We start from the raw sequence: 24,890 nt of genomic DNA, 5'->3' as shown, positions 1-24,890 counted from the left end.
TCTACCACAGACATTAGTCTGTTCATTACCTGGAAGATGCCAGGCCAGAGCCACAAATAGGATGGCATTTTCACTTGATTTGAGTTTCTTGGTTCCTTTTTTTGCCCATCACCCCCTTGGCTTATGTGTTTTCCTCTCTTTCTTGCCCTCTCCCTTACCTTTGCTTTTGGCTGCACATGTGACATATGACACAGCAACAGCAGTGGAGCTGTGTGTTGGGTGTCAGCCCAGCATAATGTCACCTTTGACTTTTCTGCAGTGAGAATCCAGATTGGCTTGGCAGCTGTTTTTTTTTTACTACTGGCAAAAATGTTTGTGTGGAGATTGTTGTGCTTTCTTCTGTTGGAAACAGAAGGGTATAAAAAGAAAGTAATGAAGTTTTAATTGGCTTTGGGAAGAGGCACAGCTACATCTCCTATAAAGTTTAATTAGCCAGGCATGGTGGCAGGTGCCTGTAGTCTCAGCTACTTGGGAGGCTGAGGCAGGAGAATGGCGTGAACCTGGGAAGCGGAGCTTGCAGTGAGCCAAGATCGTGCCACTGCACTCCAGCCTGGGCGACAGATAATAATATTATTATTATTATTATTATCAAAATAATAATATGATTATTATCAAAATAATATTATCAAAATAACAATAATAAGTTTACATTTTGAGCAGACTGTTGAGTGTCTTCTGTGGCAGTGTTGCAGCTGTGTTTTTTGTTTGTTTTTGAGATGGAGTCTCGCTCCGTCGCCCAGATTGGAGTGCACTGGCACGATCTTGGCTCATTGCAACTTCTGCCTCCTAGGTTGAAGTGATTCTTGTGCCTCAGCCTCCTGAGTAGCTGGGACTACAGGTGTGCACCACCACACCTAGCTAATTTTTTTTTTTTTTTTTTTTTTTAGTAGAGACAGAGTTTTTCCATGTTGGCCAGACTGGTCTCAAACTCCTGACCTCAAGTGATATAGGCCCACCTCAGCCCCTCAAAGTGCTGGGATTATAGGTGTGAGCCATTGTGCCTGGCTGCAGCTATGTTAAAGGTGTATTCAAATTAGCCCTTCCTAAATAAAATGTTTTCAGATAGTTTTCTGTTTAAGAGGAACCGAGATGAGAAAAGCCTAGCTCTTTTATTTTGGACCGGGGTTGAAAAGGTTGAAAATTCTTGGTGAATTATAACTTTCTGAGTCAAAGGGCAAAGGAAAGAGCACCATTCTGTAACATTGCTAGTCACCTTTCTGGCTTACCCATGCAATAGGTGAACCAGTAGGACTGTAACTAATTTTCTATTCTGCTGGTTTAGGGTTACCATCACAGACTCATCATGTAGATAGAAAATGAGATGGTTAAGAAATCATTTTTCTTGAGGCAGAGTTTGTATTTTCAGCAGTTATTTGACCTCTTTCTGAAGGATAGTTATTCTGAAGTAGAACACTTTAGAGGTTATTTGATGTTTCTAACAACTACATTTTACTTCCACAGCTCAAATCCTTTTAATAAAGAAGAGCTGACAGCTATTTTGAAATTTGGAGCAGAAGATCTCTTCAAAGAACTGGAAGGGGAGGAATCAGAACCTCAGGTAATTAACAATGAGGAGAGGGAAATTTTTTTGAGAAGTATGATCTGTGAGAGTCTAAATTTTCTGTAAGAAGATTCTGTTAGAGGCTTTTGTAAAGAAAAAGTAATTACTTGAGGGACAGTGTGTTTTTCTTTTATAGGAATCTCATAGGTCTTACCAAATTGAGTAGGAAAGAATTAATAAAGCATTTTTTTCCTCCCATTTCTGTTTGTTTTAATTTTTGAAGTTTCACCTCGTCATTTGTATAAATTATAGTTTGAGACATTAGATGTAAAGGATTTAGAGTTGAAACTGAAAGTAAATGAAATATCAGAAAGGAGAATTGGTTTATTTGCACCAAACATTTTCAGTAAATACGAATAATTTCTGGGCAACTAGGCAACTCATCTGTTGCCGTTTTATTCTATTTGTGTTGGCTTTTGTTCTTTTAGGAAATGGATATAGATGAAATTTTGCGGTTGGCTGAAACGAGAGAGAATGAAGTGTCAACAAGTGCAACAGATGAACTTCTATCACAGTTTAAGGTATGAAGATCTTTGGGGGAGAGAGTTCTCAGCACTGATTCATTAATGATTACTAATGTTTACGAACGCTTTCTTTGTGCTAGGCGCTCTGCTTTTCTCTTTACCTGAATTGAGTCATATCCTCAATATTGTTCTCTGAATTTGAGTATGTTGTGAATGTAGGTTCTACAGTCCTCCGCACGAAGGTAACCACTGAAGTGGGCTATCCTGTGTAGAGTCAGTGTGTGGAGGAAAAGAAATCACTGAAGAGAGGGCTAGGTAGAGAGCCAGGGCAGAGTGTAGAACCAGGATGTGTGGAGCATTGTGGGACACGTTAATAGATCAGATGCCAAAGAGAGGTCAAAGATAGGAAAACAGTAGATGACAATTAGAAGGCTCTGGTGACTTGGTGAGATTTTAGTTTGTTTTTTGTTTGTTTGGTAAGTGAGAGAAAGAGATGTCAGTGGTGTCTCATAGAACAGAAAATTACATGAAATGAGGACTAAACACAAAAGTTGGGCACCAGATAAATAGGAGGTGGCAGCACCGAGTATCAATGTTATTAAAAAGCTTAGTGAAAGAGTACAGGGATGCTAAATTATATAGCTAGAAGATTGAAGCAAGACAAGGTTTTTGAAAGATGTTACCATGTTTCTAGTTTGAGGAAAGAACTTGAGTATAGGGAGATATTGAAGGTTCTCAGGAAAGAAATGATTTGATGGCACATTGCCCCGGAGGAGACTGGAAGGGATACAGTCAAAAGCACAGATGGAAGACTTGGCCTTGGAAAGAAAAAGGACAAGTACACTTTAGGGAAGAGGAGGAAAGAGATGCTGTGGGAGTTTAATTTACGCTCTTAATGACTAGTAAAGTAAGTGAGGTGTTTGCTTGAGAAGTGGAAAAGATTTGGGACAGCCATAGATGAGGCAGAAAGTTGTTGGGAGGAATCTGATAGGGAGTCAGCTGAATTGAGTTGATACAGCTTTGCTGTGGAGCCAGTCAGCAGGGTCATATGACTTTCCCCAGCAATACTTTTGAGGTCAGAGAAATTGGATCAGTTGGCTATCCCAAGGTGGGATATTGGCTTGGGAGGCACAGGAAAGTCAAAATAGTAAAGGTTTTCAAGATTTATGTGACAGCTTGGCAGGAAGGATTGACCATGGGTTGATTCCATAGAGGTAGAGAAGCAAGAGAGACCTGATGATTACAATGATGGCTAAGTGCAGTATGCCCATTAGGATTGAATTGAATTGGGGAAATTGTGTGAAGTGTTTGGAAGGAAGCAGTATTGTGTGATTAGTTCCAAAGCTGGCCACTGGTAGAAGTTGTTTCAATGGAAGAACAAGGATGGAGTTGAGTGGGCCAAAGAGCCCTAGATTAATGTGTTAGGATGCAGAGGATGGGGTAGAGAAGGGTGAAGGTGAATTATTAGTGTTTGTCATAGTCAATTTGGGCTCCTGCAATAAAGTACCATAGAATGGGTGGTTTATAAACAATAGAAATGTATTTCTCACAGTTCTGAAGATTTGAAGTTTGAGATCAGGGTGCCAACATGGTCAGGTTCTGATGGAGGCTCTCAGGTTGCAGACTGCTGACTTTTCTTACCTTCGCATGGTAGAGAGAGAGAAGCTAGAGAGATCTCTGGGGGTCCCTTTTATAAGGGCAGTAATCCTATTATGAGGGCTCTACCCTCATGACCTCCTAACACCTTACACTGGGAGTTAGGATTTCATCATATGACTTTTGGGAAGAACATAAACATTCAGTCCATTGCGCTGTTTCAGCTCAGTTCCACCTCTGTGACTGCTGCTCCTTTCTTCAGCAATAAAAACCCACACTTGTGTAACTCTTACTGTGTTTCAAGCACTATCTTAAGGGCCAGAGTCTGGCCTTTAACCACTGCGTCCCTTTTGGAAAAGTTAAATTCCTTACTGCATGAACCACTAACATATGTGCATATTTACATCAATCTTAATTTTAGTTAATTTTAGCCAAAAGTCATAAAGTGAGAGTCTAACGACTTCACTGTCAGCTCCAAGGAATGGGCCTCCAGAAGCTCATTTATACCTTATGACTGTCTCAAAGGCTAGGAGGGAAGGAATAAGAAGAATGGGGAGCCAGGCTGGGGGCTGCCTGCCACTGCCCAGACGCTGTCCAGAGGTGGTAGATGTTTCTATGTACCCCTCGTCTGGTTCTTTGAAATGGATACACTTAGATGGCTTTTTTTCTGGGATACATACTGTTTTAGTACAAATACATATCAGATATTAAATAATAATTGATAAGAAATGAAGAGAATATTCTTCCAGATTTATTTAAATTTTTTCTGTTTTATGTTTTTATTTCCTAAGACTAAAGTGCACTTGTGCGCATATGAAATCACCACACATCTTTAACTTTCATATTTTTGATAAAAATGAATAAGGCAACCAGTTGGCTAGATGATAATGAGTGCTTTGAGTTATGCATTGTTTCAAATGAACTCTATAGAACTTATAGAAATGTAAGTTCATCATGGAGTATTAGGTATTAAGCATTTTAAAATCTAAATAAATCTAAATGTTATCATTAGTATTATATTTATTAGAACATGTATATGATTTATAACAGCTCATTCAATGAAACTTATAAAAACAATTTGTATCTTTTTAGCTGTTTCTCTGCTTTTCAGTAAAATTTATGAAATGATGAACTTGAGGACTTGACAAGTTGATTTTTGGGGGTATAAAGGAAAACTTAATAGAAAATTGATTATCTGATTATGTAATATCACAAAAGTCCTATTATTCACAGTGTCTACTTAGATTAAAAACACTAGATAAATTGTTTTAGCAGATGGTGTTTAGAAATAGGGAAATGTCAGACAATGGGTTGTCTGTTTTAAGGTTGCCAACTTTGCAACAATGGAAGATGAAGAAGAGCTGGAAGAGCGTCCTCACAAGGACTGGGATGAGATCATTCCAGAGGAACAAAGGAAAAAAGTAGAGGAGGAGGAGCGGCAGAAGGAGCTAGAAGAAATTTATATGCTGCCTCGGATTCGGAGTTCCACTAAAAAGGTGATCAAGTGAGATGAAAGATATGAAATTATTTCTTATGTTGTGAATGCTACAGAAGTGGTGATTATTCAAAGAAGAGGCCTTGCATTGTTCCCCTGACACAGAGGCTTCAAGAGCAGAGTTGATACTGTAGGAAGCTTAACGAAGGAAAGTGGAGAAATCCGCAGAGCTCATGAGCACACCTGTGAGACATCGGATTTGGTCTTTGCAAATCGGCTCTTTGTGAAGCTGATAAACAGGGTCTGAAATTTCCAGAAGTTTGCATTTTGCCTTTGAGATTAGAACCAGTAGTCCTCACAATTTGGCTGTAATTGCCACTGCCTTCAACTTTCAGAAAGTCAAACCTCTGTTTGTCCATAACAGTTCACGGCACTTGATATAAATACTTAGTAAAGGATTATATAACTATAAATAAGAAGCATATACCAACTTGACAGTTCACAAAGCTCCATCACAGACACTATCTAATTTGATTTTTGTAACAACATTGAAATAGGTAGAACAAGTTTTGTTACCCATTTTGTTGGAGGTAATAGACACAGATTTGTTCAAGGTCATAGTAAATCAGTATGAGGTAACACTAGCTACCGTTTATTGAGCCCTTACAATGTGCTAGGCATACTTCTAAGTGCTTTAACTTACTGAAAACCATATGTTATAGGTACTATTGTCTTCATTTTTCAAATGAGAAAACAAAGGCACAAAGAGTAAAATTACTTGCCCAAAGAAGTAAACATGAACCTGTTTTATAATGGGATATTGTAAAAATATCCAAATATTTTTAATCCAGTTCACTTATCATTATATTACAATGTCTCTGAAAGTATGACTATCCTAAGTGGGTATTTCTCCAAGACCTCTCTCCCCTTATTTGTCAAAGGAAAATTGACTTGTCTGATACGGTGGGAAGTTCTGAATACTGAAGAATTAAGATGGCCTTCTCTTAGTCCTTTCACCACTTGAACTTCGCACTTGTTACAGTGTGACTTTGCCTCAATCTTTCTCAGGCTCAGACAAATGACAGTGACTCTGACACTGAGTCTAAGAGGCAGGCCCAGAGATCCTCTGCGTCTGAGAGTGAGACGGAAGACTCTGATGATGACAAGAAGCCAAAGCGCAGAGGGCGTCCCAGGAGTGTGCGGAAGGACCTCGTGGAGGGATTTACTGATGCAGAGATCCGAAGGTTGGTGGAGGCTCTGTTCTCACTGAGCTTGTTTGGAAGTGCATACTGTAAGTCTTGGGTTGACTGGATCCTGGACATCGTGACAGGGTAGGCAGAGGCTAATACCTACAAAAAAGGAAAGAGAAGCTGGGTCCTGTCCCAGATCTTTAGGATGATTCTTCCTTTTCCAAGGTTTCTTTCTGTTGAGATCACTTTTATTTGTTGTTCATCTCTCTGTTTCTCTCTTATTCTCTGGTTATTCAGAACATTTTCAGAAAGTTCAGCTAGGGGGAAGGAGATAATTGACATACATATATATACAGACTTATGTATCTGTATATAAAAGAAATAAATATCAAAAATAAAAATGGTACAAATAAGTCTACCCTCACTACCTCTCCCCTCCGCCACAATCCCACTTCCACCTGTGTTAGTACTGATAGCAGTTTGCTGGTGGTTTGCTTTGATTTATAAGTAGTATGTACAACATGTTGTTCAGCACCTTGCTTTCCCCGATCCCATTTAAAATCCATTTCAGACATCTTTCTATGTGAGTGATTACTATACATTTCTTGGTATCTGATTCAAATGTCTCTATCCTCCATAAAAAAATCTAAAATTGTTGCATACAAATTATTTTTTTTCCAGTTTCCATCTTTTTTTTTTAAGCCCGAAGAAAATAGAAAGTGTAAAGATGGTTTTAAGGCCTAATCCATATTATAATTATATTAAATAGTCCTTTAAGTTTCATGTATTTGAAACTGTGAGGTGTCTCTTTTCACTTAAAGGTCACACCTATTCTTCTTTGTTTAATTTACTATGGAAAAATAGAAATATTTCAAAATACTGACAGAATAGCATGTAACACATCCCCTCTTGTACTTATCATCTTAACAATTTTGAATTTGTAGCCAAACTTGTATGTATATATACACACCCCACCTCTTCTTGCTCCCTATTCCCAGTATTATTTTGAGAAGAATGTGTTTTCTGCTATGGGGCAGTGTGTTCTATAGCTGTATTTGGCTTAGTGTTTTTTAGGTCTTTAATTTCTTTATTGATTTTCTGTATAGTTGTGGTTATTTTGGTAGAGTCAGAATCTTGCTCTCTTGCACAGGCTGGAGTATGATCCTATCTCACTGTAACCTACACTCCTGGGCTCAAGTGATCCTCCTGCCTCAGCCTCCCAGGTAGCCAGGTCTACAGGCATGTGCTACCATGTCTGGCTAATTAAAATTTTTTTTTTTTTTTGTAGAGACAAGGTTTCATTATGTTGCCCAGGCTGGTCTCAGACTCCTGGCCTCAAGTGTCCTCCTGCTTCAGCCTCCCAAAGTATTGGGATTATAGGCCTGAGCCACCGTGCCCAGCCTAGTTGTTCTACGCATTATTGAAAATGGGATGTTGACATCTCTGTTACTCTTATATGATCCATTTGTTCCTTCAATTCTGTCAGTTTTTGCTTCATGTGTTTTTGGACTGTTATTAATTGTATATATTTTTTATAATCGATAGGTCTTGATTGGCCTTTTTATTGTAACATGTATTTCTGTCTGTAGTAACAATTGTTGTTTTAATGCCTATTTTCAGTTTGATATTAGTATAGCCACTCCAGCTTTCTTTTTGGGTATTTGAAATTTTAAAAAATGGTATTTGGCCAGGCATGGTGGTTCACGCCTGTAATCCCAGCACTTTGGGAGGCCAAGGCAGGCAGATCGCTGGAGCCTAGGAGTTTGAGACCAGCATGGGCAATATGGTGAAACCCTCTCTCTACTAAAAATACAAAAAATTAGCCAGGTGTGGTGGTACACACCTGCAGTCCCAGGTACTTGGGAGGCTGGGGCTGAGGCACGAGAATTGCTTGAACCCGGGAGGCTGAGGTTTGCAGTGAGCCGAGATGGCACCACTAAACTCCAGCCTGGGTGACAGAGCAAAACTCTCTAAAAGAAGAAGAAGAAAAAAAAAAAAGATGATATCTTAAAATTTTTTAAAAATATTTTTTCTGCCAATCTCTTTTTTTTATTGCAGTGTTTAATCTATTTACATTTAATGCAGTTATTATAAAGTAGGAATTATGTCTGCATTTTGCTATTTGTCTTCTGTATGTCATGTCCTTTTTGTTTATTTCTCCATTACTACTTTTCTTTTGTGTTACATATATAATATACCATTTTAATTACCTTAAAGAAAAACCTATTTTTTCACTTACTTTCTTAGTGGTTGCCCTAGAGATTACAAGTAACATCTTAGAACAATTTACTTTGAATTAACATCAATTTAATTTCAATGGCATTACAAAAACTTTGCCCCAATTATAGCTCACCATCCCCATTTGTGCTGTTGTCACACATTACATCTTTACAAATTGTAAACCCATCATTGCAGTTTTATAATTAATACTTTATATAGTTAGTTGTCTCTTTTTTTTTTTTTTTTCTTTCGAGACAGAGTTTTTCTCTTCTCACCCAGGCTGGGGTACAGTGGTGCAGTCTCGGCCCACTGCAACCTCCACTTCCCAGGTTCAAGTGACTGTCCTGCCTCAGCCTCCTGAGTAGCTGAGATTACTGGCGCCTGCCACCACACTGGTTAATTTTTTTTGTATTTTTAGTAGAGATGGGATTTCACCATGTTGGCCAGGCTGGTCTTGAACTTCTGACATCAGGTGATCGGTGTGCCTTGGCCTCCCAAAGGGCTGGGATTAGAAGCATGAGCCACCCACACCCAGCCTAGTTAGTTGTCTTTTAAAATCAGATAGAAGGAAAAGAGTTACAAAAATGCATTTATACTGTTTTTATATTTACTTACTGTATTATTCCATGGGTGCTCTTATTTCTTCATGTGATTTGAATTACTATTTTATGTCCTTCCATGTCTGCCCAAAGGACTCTCTTTTAGCATTTTATTTTGAGGCAGGTCTGCTAACAACAGACTCTCTATTTTGGCTTAGCTGGCACTGTCTTAATTTCATCTTCATTTTGAAGGAAAGTCTTAATTTCTTTTTTTCTGTTTCTCACGTGGGGTAATCTCAATTGGCCTATCTTCAGATTTGCCAGGTCTCTCTTCAGGCTCATATCTGCTGCTGAGCCTTACCAGTGATTTTTTTTTTCATTTCCGTTATTACAGTTTTCAACTCTAGAATTTCTATTTCACTCTTTAAAAAATGTCTGTTTTTAAACAGCATTTCTGTTTCTATTGATATTGTTTTCGACCTTTCTTTTTAATTCTCTAGGCAGATTTTCTTAACTCTTGTAAATATTTGTAATACCTGATTAACATCCTTGTCTTATAAGCCTACATGCTAGACTTCCTTAGGGATGGTTTCTGTTACCTGCTTTTTTTCCTATGTATACTTCATACTTTTTTTTTTTTTTTTTTGAGATGGAGTTTTGCTCCCATCACCCAGGCTGGAGTGCAGTGGCGCGATTTTGGCTCACTGCAACCTCCGCCTCCTGGGTTCAAGCGATTCTCCTGCCTCAGCCTCCCGAGTAGCTGGGATTACAGGTGCCCACCACAATGTCCAGCTAATTTTTGTATTCTTAGTAGAGACAGGGTTTCACCATGTTGGCCAGGCTGGTCTCGAACGCCTGATCTCAGGTGATCCACCCGCCTCAGCCTCCCGAAGTGCTCGGATTACAGGTGTGAGCCACCGTGCCCAGCCTACTTTTTGGTTTTCTATATGTCCCATAATTTTTCATTTGAAAAATTGGACATTTTAAGTCATATGGCAACTCTGGAAATCAGATCTCCCCTCCCAGCCATACGTTGTGTTTGCCGCTGCTGCTGTATTTGCTTGTTTAGTGACTTTCCTGTACTAGTTATCTGAAGTCTGTATTCTTTGTCATGTTATGTGATCCTTGTCATGCTATGTGTAGTCTCTACTCCTTTAGCTTAGTGGTCAGCTAATGATTGAACAGAGATTTCCTTAAATGCTTTGAGCCTGTAAGTCTACCAGCCTTTGTTGACGGGCTGGGTGTGTGTGTTGGGGCATGTTTCAATGCTCTGGAAGGCAGTTGACAGCTCTGCCTTAACTTTCAGTTCCTGCCTGCACAGTTCCTCAAGGTCTTTCTCAGGCTCGGACAAATGACAGTGACTCTGACAGTGAGTCTAAGAGGCAGGCCCAGAGATCCTCTCCTTCTGAGCGTGAGACAGAAGAGTCTGATGATGACAAGAAGCCAAAGCACAGAGGGTGTCCCAGGAGCGTGCGGAAGGACCCTTTGAGATCTTTCCTCTGCATGGACGCAGACCTGCACATGTCAGAGCTTTTCAGAGTATCTATCCTATGAACATCTTTCCTCCCAGTTTTTCTTTTTGTCTTTGTTCAACCTTTTGTTATTTCCAGTTGGTAATGTTGTCTCAGGCCGTCATGGTGTTAAATCTTTGCATCTAATTGTTTTTGACCAATGAATTGTGGACAGGGCTATTCACACAGAGTGAGTTCTGGGTCAGTCCAATAAAGACAAGCCTGAGAATGGAGCTTCTCAGGGTGCTGTTAGCCAGGTCCAGTCATTCTGTGGGAATAGGGCTTTTGGAGAACTCTCAACCTCTTCTTCACCCTCCCAGTGGCTGCTATGCTGCTGGTTGCACAGCTATTGTAGTTGCAGAAGTGTTAGTTTTCAAGGCTGTCATGCAGCTGGGGTTAAGGGAGTGGGAATAGTGCAAGTTAAAAAATGCCTTGAAGCTTGCTGAACCATTTTCTTGAATAAATTTCTTAGATGGCTGCACGCATTTGGTTAATTTCCAGAGTTGTGACAATACTGATTGTGACAGTTTATGCCGGCATTCCTATTGCTTTTATGGAGGAGCAGATTTTCACAGACCCTTAGCCTGCCATTTCGGAAGTGTTGTTATTTAGACATAAAATACTTCAGTGTCTGTCAAGAAGGAGAAATGCAGAGTTAAGGAATAATCTCAGGTTTATGTTCATATATAATACTTTGCTAACCCTTGTATCTGTGCTGTTCCTTTAATGTTGTTTTTAGCTATTGTCGTATTCAGTCCCATTTTATTCTGTAGCCATGTCTTCTCATTTCCATTTTTCCCTTAGTATCTGTCCTTACATGGTTATATAACCCAATTATCATAGTAATTTGGCATATTACATGATGCCCTTGATGTGTCATGAAGTCCTGGTTTTTAGTGGAAAGTACTGGTGACCAGCCTGTAGGAATGGGGATGATGGCATTAGGGTAGACACTTGCGGGAAGATAAGATTGGATTTTTGGGAGGAGAGGTCAGTAGAGTTTCCAAAATCGTTTGCCTAAGAAGTTTTAAATCATATTTTACTTTGCCTTATTCCAAAACTATTTGAGACAGTCAAAAAAATCTTAACAGCTGAAAAATCATTGGTTTTCTAATAACGAAAAATATGGTATTGAAGGTAACAGTGGTGAACTGAATATGCTGATGAAACGATGTAAGGGTTTATCACAATAGAGTCGTCATGATTGAATCCTTTATGACACAGTGAAGTCTATAAACTTGTACCTTCTAAAAAGGATATTAGAGCTAAGTCACAGTTCTCTAGCATATATCTAAGCAGGTTTATGGATGGTCACTGAGAATAAAGTTGATCTTTAATTTGAATAGATTTTTAGCAGTCATTATTTTAAGTTGACTAGTTTCAAAGACGTTCAACATTTATTCATTTTTTCAGTAGTTGCAAGGATTGAGTCCACTCTATTTTTGACAATTTGCATGGCTCATATGTCATCACAGGATATGCTAGCATCAACATAACTAAAGTAAGTCTCTGTTTTTAAAATATGTTTTATTGATCCTATTCTTAGGTTCATCAAGGCTTATAAGAAGTTTGGTCTCCCTCTTGAACGGTAAGTTCCGTATAATAGTCCCTTATCATCTTCTTTTTTGCTTTTATTATATGGTACGTTCTTTTTTGGTAATTTTTTCCATTTAATACTAATGCTGGAAAGAAACATTTTTTTTTCTGGAAGCATTCATTTACAAACATTTATATGTTGGGTGCCTGTTGATTCATGTCCCTCTGCAGAGGGATGACAAAGATGATAAAGACAGGCCATCCGTAAAAAGACTTTCACCTTTGTGAGGGAGATAAAGCAAGTATATTCAAAACCATAGTTTGTGAAATAATTTCCAGAGAGATGTTCATGTAACTCCAGTTGAAAAGAATGTATGTAGTTATTATTTGTATCCTAGTTCTTAGATTTAATAATGTCAAAGGTAAAAGGCTCTTTATGATTTTATAATCTTCTGCTAATTAGCAGGATTTTATGAGGATTAAATACAAAGGACTTACATAGCCTTGACTATAAAAACTTCCAAAAGGGTAGCTGTTGTTACTATTCTATAAGCATTTAGAAAATAATTCAGAAGTTGGATTTTAACAGAAGACTCTATTTTAAATAGTTTGATACTTAGCTTCTTATAAAATCTAAAAAGCCCTAATTTAAAGGAAATATTGGGCTCCCTTCTCTTTCTTCTGATAAACTTCTCTAGTGGGTGAAAATTACAAGCCTGTATTTGTTTGGTCCTCTCCATTTGGAGAGGAGGTAGTGATGTGTAGCATTAAGCCACAGCAAAGCCAAGAAAGTCAGTTGCATCTTTCCAGGACTATTGCTGACCACCCAGGAGTAGACTGCCTGTTTTTGGGCCAGTTACCGTAAAAGCCAATAGGATGTGGAAAAGGGGGCTTGACACCTTTTGACAGCCTGTTTTGTAGGTGTTAATGTAGTTGTGTGCTTCATATGACATGGAGATCAACTAAACATATAGTAGAAGTAACTATACTCTGCTTCTAGGAGCATTGCAATGAATGAAAGTAGGTTGGAGAAAGGAAAGTGAACACAAAGAAGCAAGCTAGTACAGATGGTGTTCAGGCACTTCACCTGCTGCCACTAACAGCCTATTTATTTAATAAAGTTTGATTTCCTTGTTTCTTTCTTTCCTTTCTGTTTTTTGGAATTATTTTGTTTTGTGGAATATTGAAGACACAATTCTTTATGATGGAAAATGAATGTGTTAGCCTTCAGTCAATGTCCAGGGGTTCTTGTTGGAGCCTTAGAATGACCACTAAAGGAACGCAAAGAAAAGTGTCTTTGCAGGAGAAGATTATATGAGGCCTAGTGGCATCTCATGACATTTAAGAAGAGTGGGCACAGGGTCCTAAAGTGTCCCCATATTTGTTCCTCCTCAGGCTGGAGTGCATAGCACGTGATGCTGAGCTGGTAGATAAGTCGGTGGCAGATCTGAAGCGCCTAGGTGAACTGATCCACAACAGCTGTGTGTCAGCAATGCAGGAATATGAAGAGCAGCTGAAAGAAAATGCCAGTGAGGGTAAGTGAAGTTGGCTTTAGTGAGTCTTCGCAACCTGGCACTCGTGGACTGGATTTCTGTTGCTAAAGGGCGTTTTAAGGACAGACTTGAGGACCACACATGCCTAGTGCTTTCAGGTGTTTATTCTGAGCTGCGTTTCTGTGAGCTTGATAGTCTACGCTCCTAGAGGTCTACTCACAAATGAAATTGATTTGCAGAAGGTGCAGAGTGAAGAAAAAGATGAAATGGTTTCTTTTTATGTTGCCATAGAAAGTTTAAATTCGTTGGAGTGATGTAAAAACCCAGGGGCAAAGCTTGGTGGACACCTCTGTATTTTGGCTGCAAATAAGAGGTGTTACAGATCACAAGCATTGTTAATTATCTTGGATATATATTGTGCGTTATGGCAAACACAGAGGATTTAGAGAATTAATTGGAATAAAATATTGGATGAATATTGTAAACATTTTTGTTACACTGAGATTTTCATGCCACTAGAATTTGTTCTCATTGGATTGGACATGCAGTGTGTTTTCTCTTCGACACCAGAAAGTGATTTTGTCTGTCCTGTGTGGTAGCTTTAAAAGCAAGAGGTATAGGAATGCTTGTGAGGAGAGAACTCTGAAGTAGTTATTGGTAAGGACACCCTCATAGTGAACTTTAAAGAAATGAGAGAGGCCAGGTGCAGTGGCTCACGCCTGTAATCCCAGCAGTTTGGGAGGCTGAGGCCAGAGTATCACTTGAGCCCAGAAGTTCAAGTTGAGTCTGGGCAATATGTAAGTGAGACCTTGTCTCTACAAAAAGTTTAAAAATTAGTCCAGAGTAGTAGGATGCACACCTGTAATCCCAGCTACATGGGAGGCTGAGGTGGGAGGTTCGCTTGAGACTGGGAGGCAGAGGCTGCAGTGAGTTGAGATCATGCCACTGCACTTCAGCCTGGGTGACAGAGCGAAACCCTGTCTCAAAATATAAATAAATTAATTAAAAAATAAAGAAATGAAGTTATTATCATTCTACTTCTCCAGACTGTGGTTTATCTGTGCCATTTCTGCATTTTTTTTGGGCAGCCTTTACTTAGGTAAGGCTACCCTTCTGCAGCTTTGTTGAGCTGTGGTTAAATTTTCAGGCTCCAGAGAAAGAGGCAGTCAGTTATCTGGAATTTTAGTTCTACCACTTCCTAGTTATAAGACTTTGGGCAAGTTGTATCCCTTCAACTATCTCATTTGCAAAATAGAGTAATAATATCTACTTCAAAGGATTTGGATAGTTGAATAATTCCATACTTGTAAATTGTTTAGCAATAGTGTCTAGCTTGCAGTGTTAGCTATTACTAAGAAGTATTTGTGCTTTGGAATTTTCTTTTTTTCTTTTTAAGGTTATTATTGAATTTGATATAATTTAAAAATATCTTCAAGAGAGTCAAAACTTATTTTAAGATATGTTCTTTTTTGTAAAAGACAAATAACTTGTATGGTTTGCAAAATGATCTGAATATGTGCTTTTATAACATTCAGAATACACCCAAAAGTACACGAGGTTTAATGTACAGTATGTTTTCTATGTAATTGTTTTGAATAAGTAATACATCTACATGGCTTTAAACTGAAAAACGTATCCCTATTACTTCTTGATGCTTTTGAGAAATGAATAATGTTTTCTCCCTTTTAAATGGTAGTACAGCATGCACACTTTTCTGTGCTTGCTGTTTTTGTCTCATAGTATCCTGTGGAGCTGTTTTCTTACAGCAGTTCCTTCTCCCCAAAATCCCTCTTTTTTTTTTTGTGCATGTCCACATTCTGGATCTGGCTGATTGCTTCTTCTTGGTACTAACTTATTTCCTCACACCTGTATTTCCTGTAAACTGGTATTCAGCGTATTCTGAATCTAGGCTGACATTTCTAGATCAAATGGAAGATTATTGATACCTCTTTTCCCTTAGGTTGAAATTTTTGTTTCTAAAAATGTTAACATAATTACATATTTGCTTTATCCCAAACATGTTTCCAAATATCAATACCAGTCTTACTGTTAACAAAAAACCGCTCAAATGCAAAGTGTGATTTCTTTGCATTTCTTTTTGATCTTAGAATGTATCACACTAACAATATACAATCAAAATATATTTTTAAATTATTCAAAGTTACTCTTTTCTCTGTGTGGTTAATGCCACCAACTTAATAATATAGTTAGACTCTTGTTTTCATTTATTTTCAATACTTAGGGATTGCTTTTCTCATTTTGATTCGATTTAATTTTTGTAATTATGTAAAAACATTTACATGGTTCAGAGTCACAACTATAAAACAAAGTACATTTGGAGCATCTTGTTTTCATTTTTTGTTCCCCAGCTGCCTTCTCTTCCTCCTTAATAGGTCACTGTTTCTATTAGTTTTAAGTTTATCTTTGATTGTTTCTTTTTAAAATTTAAGTGTGTGTGTGTGTGTGTGTGTGTGTGTGTGTGTGTGTGTGTATTTTCCTTCTTACACAGAAGAGAACATACTCTTTGGCACCTGCTTATTTTCATGACTGAGATAAATTCATATCATCATGTAGAGATATCCTCTTTCCCTTTACAGTTGCAAAGTATTCTACCATGTAGATAGATGTCAATTCACACTTCCCCCCTAGTATTTAATATTTGGGTTGTTTTTGGTCTTTCGTTATTATTAAGAAAGCCGCAATGAATAATAATCTAATCAATATACCATTTCATATCTCTGTCAGCATATCTTTGGGATAAATTTCTAGAAGTGGGATTGCTGGGTCCTGGGAAAATGTGTATATACTTTGCTTCGATATCCCCAAATCCTTCTGTATAAGTCTGGTGCCATTTACATGGTCACCAGTAATGTTTGTTGGTACCTATTTACAAGCCTCACAAACAGAATATATTGCTAAACGTTTGGAGTTTTGCCAGTTTGATAGGTGAGAAATGGTATTTCATTTTTCTTTTAACGAACAAAAGGTTGTACATGTCTAAGGGTCACTTGCATTTTGTTCTATAAAGTGTCTATTCATGTGTTCTGCCCATTTTCTATTGAAAGGAGTTTTCCTCTCACAGGTAGCATTATCTCACGGATTTCAAATTGGACTATTTGGTTGGGGTTTCGTTTTTACTTCTGTGATCATTTTAATTTGAAATTTGGGTTAGGGTAAATTTTTTTTTTTTTTTTTTTTTTTGAGATGGAGTCTTGCTCCATCTCCCAGGCTGGAGCACAGTGGTGCAATCTTGGCACAGTGGCGCGATCTCGGCTCACTGCAAGCTTCGCCTCCCGGGTTCACACCATTCTCCTGCCTCAGCCTCACGAGTGGCTGGGACTACAGGCGCCCACCACCACGCCCGGCTAATTTTTTGTATTTTTACTAGAGAAGGGGTTTCACTGTGTTAGCCAGTATGGTCGCAATCTCCTGACCTCGTGATCCGCCTGCCTCGGCCTCCCAAAGTGCTAGGATTATAGGCGTGAGCCACTGCGCCTGGCCGGGTTAGTGTAATTTTCTTAAGCCACCACTTGTTCATCATTTCACATGTGTTAGATATGAACTTAAGCCCATGTTTTTTCAGTAATAGTGTTGTGAAGATCAAGTTCATTTTTAAAATACTTGAGAGTTTTTTGACCTTCGCTAGTGGGATGGGTAGGAAAACAAAAAGAGAAACCTTCAGCACTAATATTATACCCTCAGAATCTACTTTTGTTAATTTGGAAACAAAGTAGTATAAAACAAACAGGAAGATTAAAATACAACTGTAAACATCAGTGAATTAAAAAAAATTCCAAATCTTAAGAAACCAAATGTTCAAAGGTTATTTTACAGACAGTTGAGAAAAAAATTTGTCTTATAGATTATATCTTCAAAATAACAATAAGCCAGAGATATATTCAGAGAGACTAAGAGGTCAGGGTTCGTTGACACATGTTTTCTGTGAAACTTCTGCAGATTTTCATTTAACTAATGTGAAATTGGTATTTTTCAGGAAAAGGACCAGGGAAAAGGAGAGGTCCAACAATCAAGATATCCGGAGTTCAGGTTAATGTGAAATCCATTATCCAACATGAAGAGGAGTTTGAGATGCTGCATAAATCTATCCCTGTGGACCCTGAAGAAAAAAAAAAGTGAGTATATTTTGTGTACCTGCTTAGATGGTCGTACCATAAGAAAATAGATTTGAAATTAGACTTTGTGTAGTTACATAGTGTTTTTACTGTCTCTTCTTTAACATACCAAGAAGGCCCCTCTTCTAATGTCTTCCTGTTTTTAAACTTTCTTTAGATACTGCTTAACCTGTCGTGTCAAAGCTGCACATTTTGATGTAGAGTGGGGGGTGGAAGATGATTCTCGCCTGTTGCTGGGAATTTATGAACATGGCTATGGAAACTGGGAGTTAATTAAAACAGACCCAGAGCTTAAATTAACTGACAAAGTAAGTAACCCTACCATGCTAGAGATTTCTAGAAGATTTGTTGTGTAATATTTTCACGTTGATCACTTATTTCTAACTATTTTCGAGGGGGCATCAAATTAGAAATTAGTACAGTCATTCTTGGAAATACTTCCATCTTTAGTGGATTGTGGCACTGTTTCACAGATGAAGATAAAGGGAAAAGACAGTAGCCAGGTGAAATTTTGGGGAAACTATAGGAGAAATCTTAAAATTCTGGTATTTAATTATAGGTCAGATTTCATTACAATAAATACCCAGGTGAGTTTGTTAATGATAAAAAGCATTCCTTGGCCTTAGTCATTGGCCCTTTGTTTAAAAGTACGTTTGAAACAACCGTATTTCACTTCCTCACGTAAAGATTGAATGTCACCTTGGTATTCTTTGTAATGGAATTAAACATTTGCTGTTCTTCTCCCACAAAATCGAGCCTCCCACCCTATCTGTTGCAGGTAGCAAGGCCATGCTTGGAGCTATAAGCAGGGAAGGCTGACTGGCTCAAATTTTGATAGGATTTGCTCCATGTTGTGCTCCTGGCACGTTCAACAGTGCTCATCCCATCTGGGTTTTAGGAGGGTGACAGCACCCAGCCTTAAGCACTGAGACCAGATTCAGTCTGGCAAGAGGCCCAATTGTTGTAGCAAGGAACAGATCATGTCCTGGCGTAGCTCAGTGCTCTCCGGCAATGCTCTAAGAAGCATTTTCAATCTAAAACGAAGCTTTAACCTAGCTCCAGGGATTCCCTGCTCCTGGAAGGAGGAAATCCACGACGGCTGGGATGCTCTAGCAGATGAAGCCACAAGCCCCTCCTACCTGAGTTGTTCTACCCTGTTAACAGCACAGGTAGGAGCCATTGGGAGAGCTGGATTTCTCCATCCCATTTTGTAAAATGAGAACGGCTCGTGAGGGATTTTCAGTGACTGGGAGCCATGGACATGAGATAGGATCTGAGGCTTTATCTATATTTTGGGTGGTTGGGGAGGGAAAGGACTGTGCTCAGTTTTTGTTGTCTCTGTTTATCCTGATCCACTAACCAGGATGTGGGTGGTGGCGGGTGCTTCTCTTCCTTTCTTGTTGAAGATTCTGCCGGTGGAGACAGATAAAAAGCCTCAGGGGAAGCAGCTACAGACCCGAGCGGATTACTTGTTGAAGCTGCTCAGAAAGGGTCTGGAGAAGAAGGGGGCTGTGACAGGTGGGGAAGAGGTGAGTATGCTGCCAACTGGTTGTTTTTCAGGGGCCTGAGGCTCCTACCCTGCAGAATTAGGTAGGAAGAGAGAGGCCCTCTCTGGGCACTGCACAGAATGTCACCTTCTCACGGGCAGATGTTGTTTTTGAGGTTCCAGTAATGATGGTTTGTTTGGTAATAATAGAAATGTTCATTTAGGCCTGGCACGGTGGCTCACGCCTGTAATCCCAGCACTTTGGGAGGCCGAGGCGGGCGGATCACAAGGTCAGGAGATCAAGACCATCTTGGCTAATATGGTGAAACCCCATCTCTACTAAAAATACCAAAAAATTAGCTGGGCATGGTGGCACACGTCTGTAATCCCAGCTACTTAGGAGGCTGAGGCAGGAAAATGGTGTGAACCCGGGAGGCGGAGCTTGCAGTGAGCCGAGATCGGGCCACTGCACTCCAGCCTGGGCAACAAAGCGAGACTCTGTCTCAAAAAAAAAAAAAAAAAAAAAGAAATATTCATTTAAGACCACAGCATCTTGGCAGCTTTCTTACAAACCCATCCTTCTGAAATGTTGCTTCAAATTCATCCTCTTTGCTACCCAGTCCCACTATTCCACACATACTGTTACTGTTTCTTTATCCTACTTTCTCAATTTTGGAACATAGTTGCAGTTACTGCATTGAATACCTATGGGTTTGCCTATTGTTATATCTGTCTCTGTGGTTCTTGTAATAATGCATCCCAGAGATAAAATTGACAGTTGGAATGCACAGTTAATTCAGAAACTAGACCTTACTTGCTGTGTGAAATACCAACTAAATTCTCAGTGAACTCAGCTGAGCTTTATCTCCTTTTATTTCCCTAATTTATAATTTCAGTTCAGGCCCAGAAAGATGGAATCCCAGCTAAGAAATACAAGTTACACCCTGTACTAGCAGCCCGTGTGTGTGTTCTTTAAGTGCTCTTGCAGCTATGTCATTTATATTGATTTCCCTGTATTATTATAAGCAAAGCAAATTTGAGGAAAAAAACCCATAATACCACACCTCATTTTTTTCAAGTAATAGGGTCATAAGGCTCATTCTTCATATAATACATTGAGTATGCAATATATTATGTGTTAGGCTCTGGAAAGGCAGATTAGATCGTATTACAGATCATATCTGATTAGGCAGATAAACAGTATTTTAACCTTTTCCTTGTTATATGTAACTTGCTTTCAGGTTTTTAATGTTACCATTATGTCTTTAATATATTATCTTTATTTGTATTTTTGTATACAGAGTGATTTTCCTTTTTTTAAAAAAAATTATGCCTTTAGGATGGATTCCAAAAATATGGAGTCAGTAGGTTTAAGGAATATGGGTATTTTGGCTGGCGAGGTGGCTCACGCCTGTAATCCCAGAACTTTGGGAGGCTGAGGTGGGTGGATCACCTGAAGTCAGGAGTTCGAGACCAGCCTGACCAACATGGCGAAACCCTGTTTCTACTAAAGACACACAAAAAATTAGCCAGTTGTGGTGGCATGTGCTTTTAGTCCCCCCTGGCTACTCGAGAGGCTGAGGCAGGAGAATTGCTTGAACCCGGGAGGCGGAGGTTGCAGTGAGGCAAGATGGCACCTTTACACTCCAGCCTGGGTGACAGTGCAAGACTCCGTCTTGGAAAAAAACAAAAAAGGAATACGGATATTTTAATGTGGTAAAGGCTATGTATAAGGCCTATAGGTTTTTATTTGTTTTGGTTTGGTCTTGTCAGGTAAAATGAGTTGCACTCTTTTGATTTCCTTGGAATTTTCTTGTTTGAATTATATGGCTGCTACTGCTTTAAAGAGTCATCATGTTGTTTGGTTATGCTTTTGAGTGTCTTGATTTGTGCTTTAATCATCATTTTCTCTCCTTTTCCAGGCCAAATTAAAGAAGCGGAAGCCTCGGGTAAAGAAGGAAAACAAAGTGCCCAGGCTGAAAGAGGAGCATGGAATTGAGCTTTCATCTCCTAGGCATTCAGATAATCCATCAGAAGAGGGAGAAGTGAAAGTATGAAGTGGGGTTTCGGTTGAGGGTTATTTATTTATTTTAGCTATACTTGTCGTGCCAGCTGGAATAAAGTCATTTGAAATGTGTTTGGTTTACGAGTGGATTAAATGGAAATAGAATATGTAAGTCTTTGCTTAATCTGTCAGAGAGGATAGTTTAAGTCAGCAACTGCAAATTCGTACATAATGGAAGTAAACGAAAGGGACTATGAAATTTTTTGTTTGTTTTTGAGACGAAGTCTCGCTCTTGTCCCCCAGGCTGGAGTGCAATGGCACGATCCTGGCTCACTGCAATCTCCGCCTCCCGGGTTCAAGCAATTCTCCTGCTTCAGCCTCCCAAGTAGCTGGGATTACAGGCACCTGCCACCACACCAGGCTCATTTTTGTATTGTAAGTAGAGACGGGGTTTCACCATGTTGGCCAGGCTGGTCTCAAACTCCTGACCTCAGGTGATCTTCCTGCCTCGGCCTCCCAAAGTGCTGGGATTACAGGCGTGAGTCACCGCGCCCGGTCTAAAGTTTTCATTATAAATGGCGATTGACACGTAGCCTCATTCTTGGAAATGACGGGGAGTGGTCAGGACTGTGGTTAACCAGAGAGCTCATGCCTAATGTAAAGGGGACAGCTGCTATGGAGTTCTGTTAACAAAACTCCTGTGGGTCAGGTTTGGCTTGCCAGTTTGTAACCTCTGGTCTAAGTAAAGTGAATAGTAAGTTGGTATCATTTAGTGTGCTATTTCAGTGACAACTTTATGGAATTTCTGACAGTGTAATTGTACTTGGATATTAGCTCCAAGAGGATCAGCAGTGCGTACAGGAACTAGCATGGATTTGAGTCATACGTACAGATATTTATTTATTTATTATTAGTTTTTTTTGAGGCGGCGTCTTGCTTTGTCACCCAGGGTGGAGTGCAGTGGCACGATCTGGGTTCACAGTAGCCTCTACCTCCTGAGTTCAAGCAATTCTCCTGCTGCAGCCTCCCGAGTAGCTGGGATTACAGGCCCCCGCCACCACACCTGGCTAGTTTTTGTATTTTTATTTTTTTATTTTTATTTATTTATTATTTATTATTTTTATTTATTTTTTTGAGATGGAGTCTCACTCTGTCGCCCAGGCTGGAGTGCAGTGGCGCAATCTCGGCTCACTACAAGCTCCGCCTCCCAGGTTCACGCCATTCTCCCGCCCCAGCCTCCCGAGTAGCTGGGACTACAGGCGCCCGCCGCTGCGCCCAGCTAATTTTTTTTTTTTGTATTTTTAGTAGAGATGAGGTTTCACCATGGTCTCGATCTCCTGACCTCGTGATCCGCCCGCCTCGGCCTCCCAAAGTGCTGGGATTACAGGCGTGAGCCACCGCGCCCGGCAGTTTTTGTATTTTTAGAAGAGACAGGGTTTCACCGTGTTGGCCAGGCTGGTATCAAACTCCTGACCTCAGGTGACAGGTCTGCCTCAGCCTCCCAAAGTGCTGGAATTATGAGCATGAGCCACTGTGCTTGGCCAATACATACGTAAATTTAAACACTAGCAACCGAATCAGTTATTAGCTGACTGTGTATAGGTACATAATCTCTTTGGTACTCAGTTTCCATCCGTGAAATGAGAATGATAAAACTTATGTTGAAGGGTTGCTATGAGAATTAAATGAGAGGATATCAGTAAAGAGCTTCTGCCTCTACAGTTTTAACTGGTTATTACTGGAAAGTTTAGACTTCTCTGAGTGCCTTGAGGCTATTTGCTTGAAAACAAGCTTCTAAGTATAGACAGTGATGAACCACTGGGGGCAGTGCTTCTTTTTCCAGAAAGTACATAAGTAGATATAAAATTTGTAGCAAAAATTCATAGCCCTATTTTGTTTCCTAGGATGATGGCTTGGAAAAAAGTCCAATGAAAAAAAAACAGAAGAAGAAGGAGAACAAGGAGAACAAGGAGAAACAAATGAGTTCTAGGAAAGACAAAGAAGGGGACAAGGAAAGAAAGAAGTCAAAAGATAAGAAAGAGAAGGTAATGGTGCCCGTCTGTTCATGCAGATATCCACAGCCTTTGCAATTCGCCGTTTGGATTTAGAAGTAGAATGAGATTTGAGGGCCCTGGAATAATTGTCTTTTTATGGGTATGTTCAAGAAGGATGGGTGGGGCTGTTGATGGGATACCTGCACCTGTCCTTGCAGAGAGAGGGTAACCTGCAAGTTTGGGGTGTTCTTTAAAAAAGAAGGCCTTTACTTGGTCTTTTATTACATATTTCAGGGGGAAATGTTTGAATGAGATAGGACAGGTGAGAGAAATCTGCATTTACATGTGAATACGAAATACGTTCTCAGATTCATATTAGAGGAGCACAATCCACAACTGAATTTGAATACTTGAAGAGTTTGAGTCAAAAACAAATAATAGCAAGAGTTATTGGAATATAAATGGATGAAAAGCCTTGCTATTATAACCTTTACCTTAGGGGTTTTATGAAGTTCATTCTAAACCAAAGAATTCGGTACAGTGTTGCAGTGTACACTTGCTGACCTCTGAACACAGTAAAATCATTGCCAAAACACAAACAACTGCTATAATTCTAATATCCAGTTGATAACTCTAATAGATTTCTTGATAACTGCCTTTGATACTTTTACTTTGAAATTTTTATCTTACTTTGAAATTTTATATTAAATATAAAATAAACTTCTATTTAAGAACAAATATAAAAGTCAGATTAGGCTGTTTGGGTAGTCTTTTCTCCTCACTTAGCATTATATCACAACTTTCCAAGTGAATAATGTTAAAATCATTTTTACAGCCTTGACAACATAGGGAGACCTCGTCTCTACAAAATAAAAACAAGCAAAAATCTAGCTGGGCATTGTGGCATGTGCCTATGGGCCCAGTTGCATGGGAGGCAGAGGTGAGAGGATTGCTTAGGCCCAGGAGCTCGAGGCTGCAGTGAGCCATGGTTGTGTCACATTTCACTCCAGCCTGGGCAACAGAGCAAGACCTTGTCTCAAAAAAAAAATCATTTTTAATAGTTGGGGAGGATTCTGTTTGGGTGTAACATGTTAGAAGCAATTTGAATTTCCCATTTTGAAATACTTTCTAATTTTCAATGTTAATAGACCATACTGTGACAAATAACCTGTGCATTTGTGCTCCCACAGAAAGACATTCTTTTTCTTAAAGTAAAATATTAAAAAAATAAAAACACAAAGTACAATTTTAGCAAACATCTGTTTATCCACTCTCCAGATATCACAACTGTTGTTAACATTTTTTCATGGTTACTTTAAGTGGCTTTTTTTTTTTTTTTTTGCGGGGGTAGGCTGGGGGGGGGCGCTGATATCTTTTGTATTTCATGAACATATGACTGATACTGTTGAAGCTGCCCCCTGTTCCTTTTCCCGGATTTTATTACTCTTCCTCTGTTCTCCCCATAACCACTACTGTGAAGTGGGTTCGAAACCTTCCTGTTCATGTTTTTATATTTGTAGTACATATTATAGTGTATATCCATATAACTATAAACAAAGCATACTGTATGCTTAAAAATGTACATGAAGTCAAGCCAGGCATAGTGGCTCACACTTGTAATCCCAGCACTTTGGGAGGCCGAGGTGGACAGATCACAAGGTCAGGAGTTCGAGTCCTGCCTGGACAACATGGTGAAACCCCGTCTGTACTAAAAATAAAAAAATTAG

General features: G+C 39.3%; 1 protein-coding gene across 4 annotated transcripts in view; it reads left to right on the top strand.

Moving 5' to 3' along the window:
* The window catches only part of LOC116463326 (chromodomain-helicase-DNA-binding protein 2), a 146,675-nt gene that overhangs the window by 97,061 nt on the left and 24,724 nt on the right, over positions 1-24,890 (top strand). For all 4 annotated transcript variants that reach the window (XM_058434586.1, XM_058434587.1, XM_058434585.1 and 1 more), the window contains 11 exons: positions 1,462-1,558; positions 1,990-2,082; positions 4,947-5,117; positions 6,125-6,300; positions 12,063-12,104; positions 13,448-13,587; positions 17,540-17,678; positions 17,836-17,986; positions 19,085-19,207; positions 21,087-21,215; positions 23,074-23,214. In XM_058434586.1, the coding sequence (XP_058290569.1) occupies positions 1,462-1,558; positions 1,990-2,082; positions 4,947-5,117; positions 6,125-6,300; positions 12,063-12,104; positions 13,448-13,587; positions 17,540-17,678; positions 17,836-17,986; positions 19,085-19,207; positions 21,087-21,215; positions 23,074-23,214 (1,402 nt within the window). The remainder of the gene's footprint in view (positions 1-1,461; positions 1,559-1,989; positions 2,083-4,946; positions 5,118-6,124; positions 6,301-12,062; positions 12,105-13,447; positions 13,588-17,539; positions 17,679-17,835; positions 17,987-19,084; positions 19,208-21,086; positions 21,216-23,073; positions 23,215-24,890) is intronic.

This window comes from Hylobates moloch, unplaced genomic scaffold (genome assembly GCF_009828535.3).
Source record: "Hylobates moloch isolate HMO894 unplaced genomic scaffold, HMol_V3 SCAFFOLD_33, whole genome shotgun sequence".
NCBI classification, from domain to species: domain Eukaryota; kingdom Metazoa; phylum Chordata; class Mammalia; order Primates; family Hylobatidae; genus Hylobates; species Hylobates moloch.
Note: the sequence above shows the minus strand (reverse complement) of the source record. Positions and strands in the feature narration are given on the sequence as shown.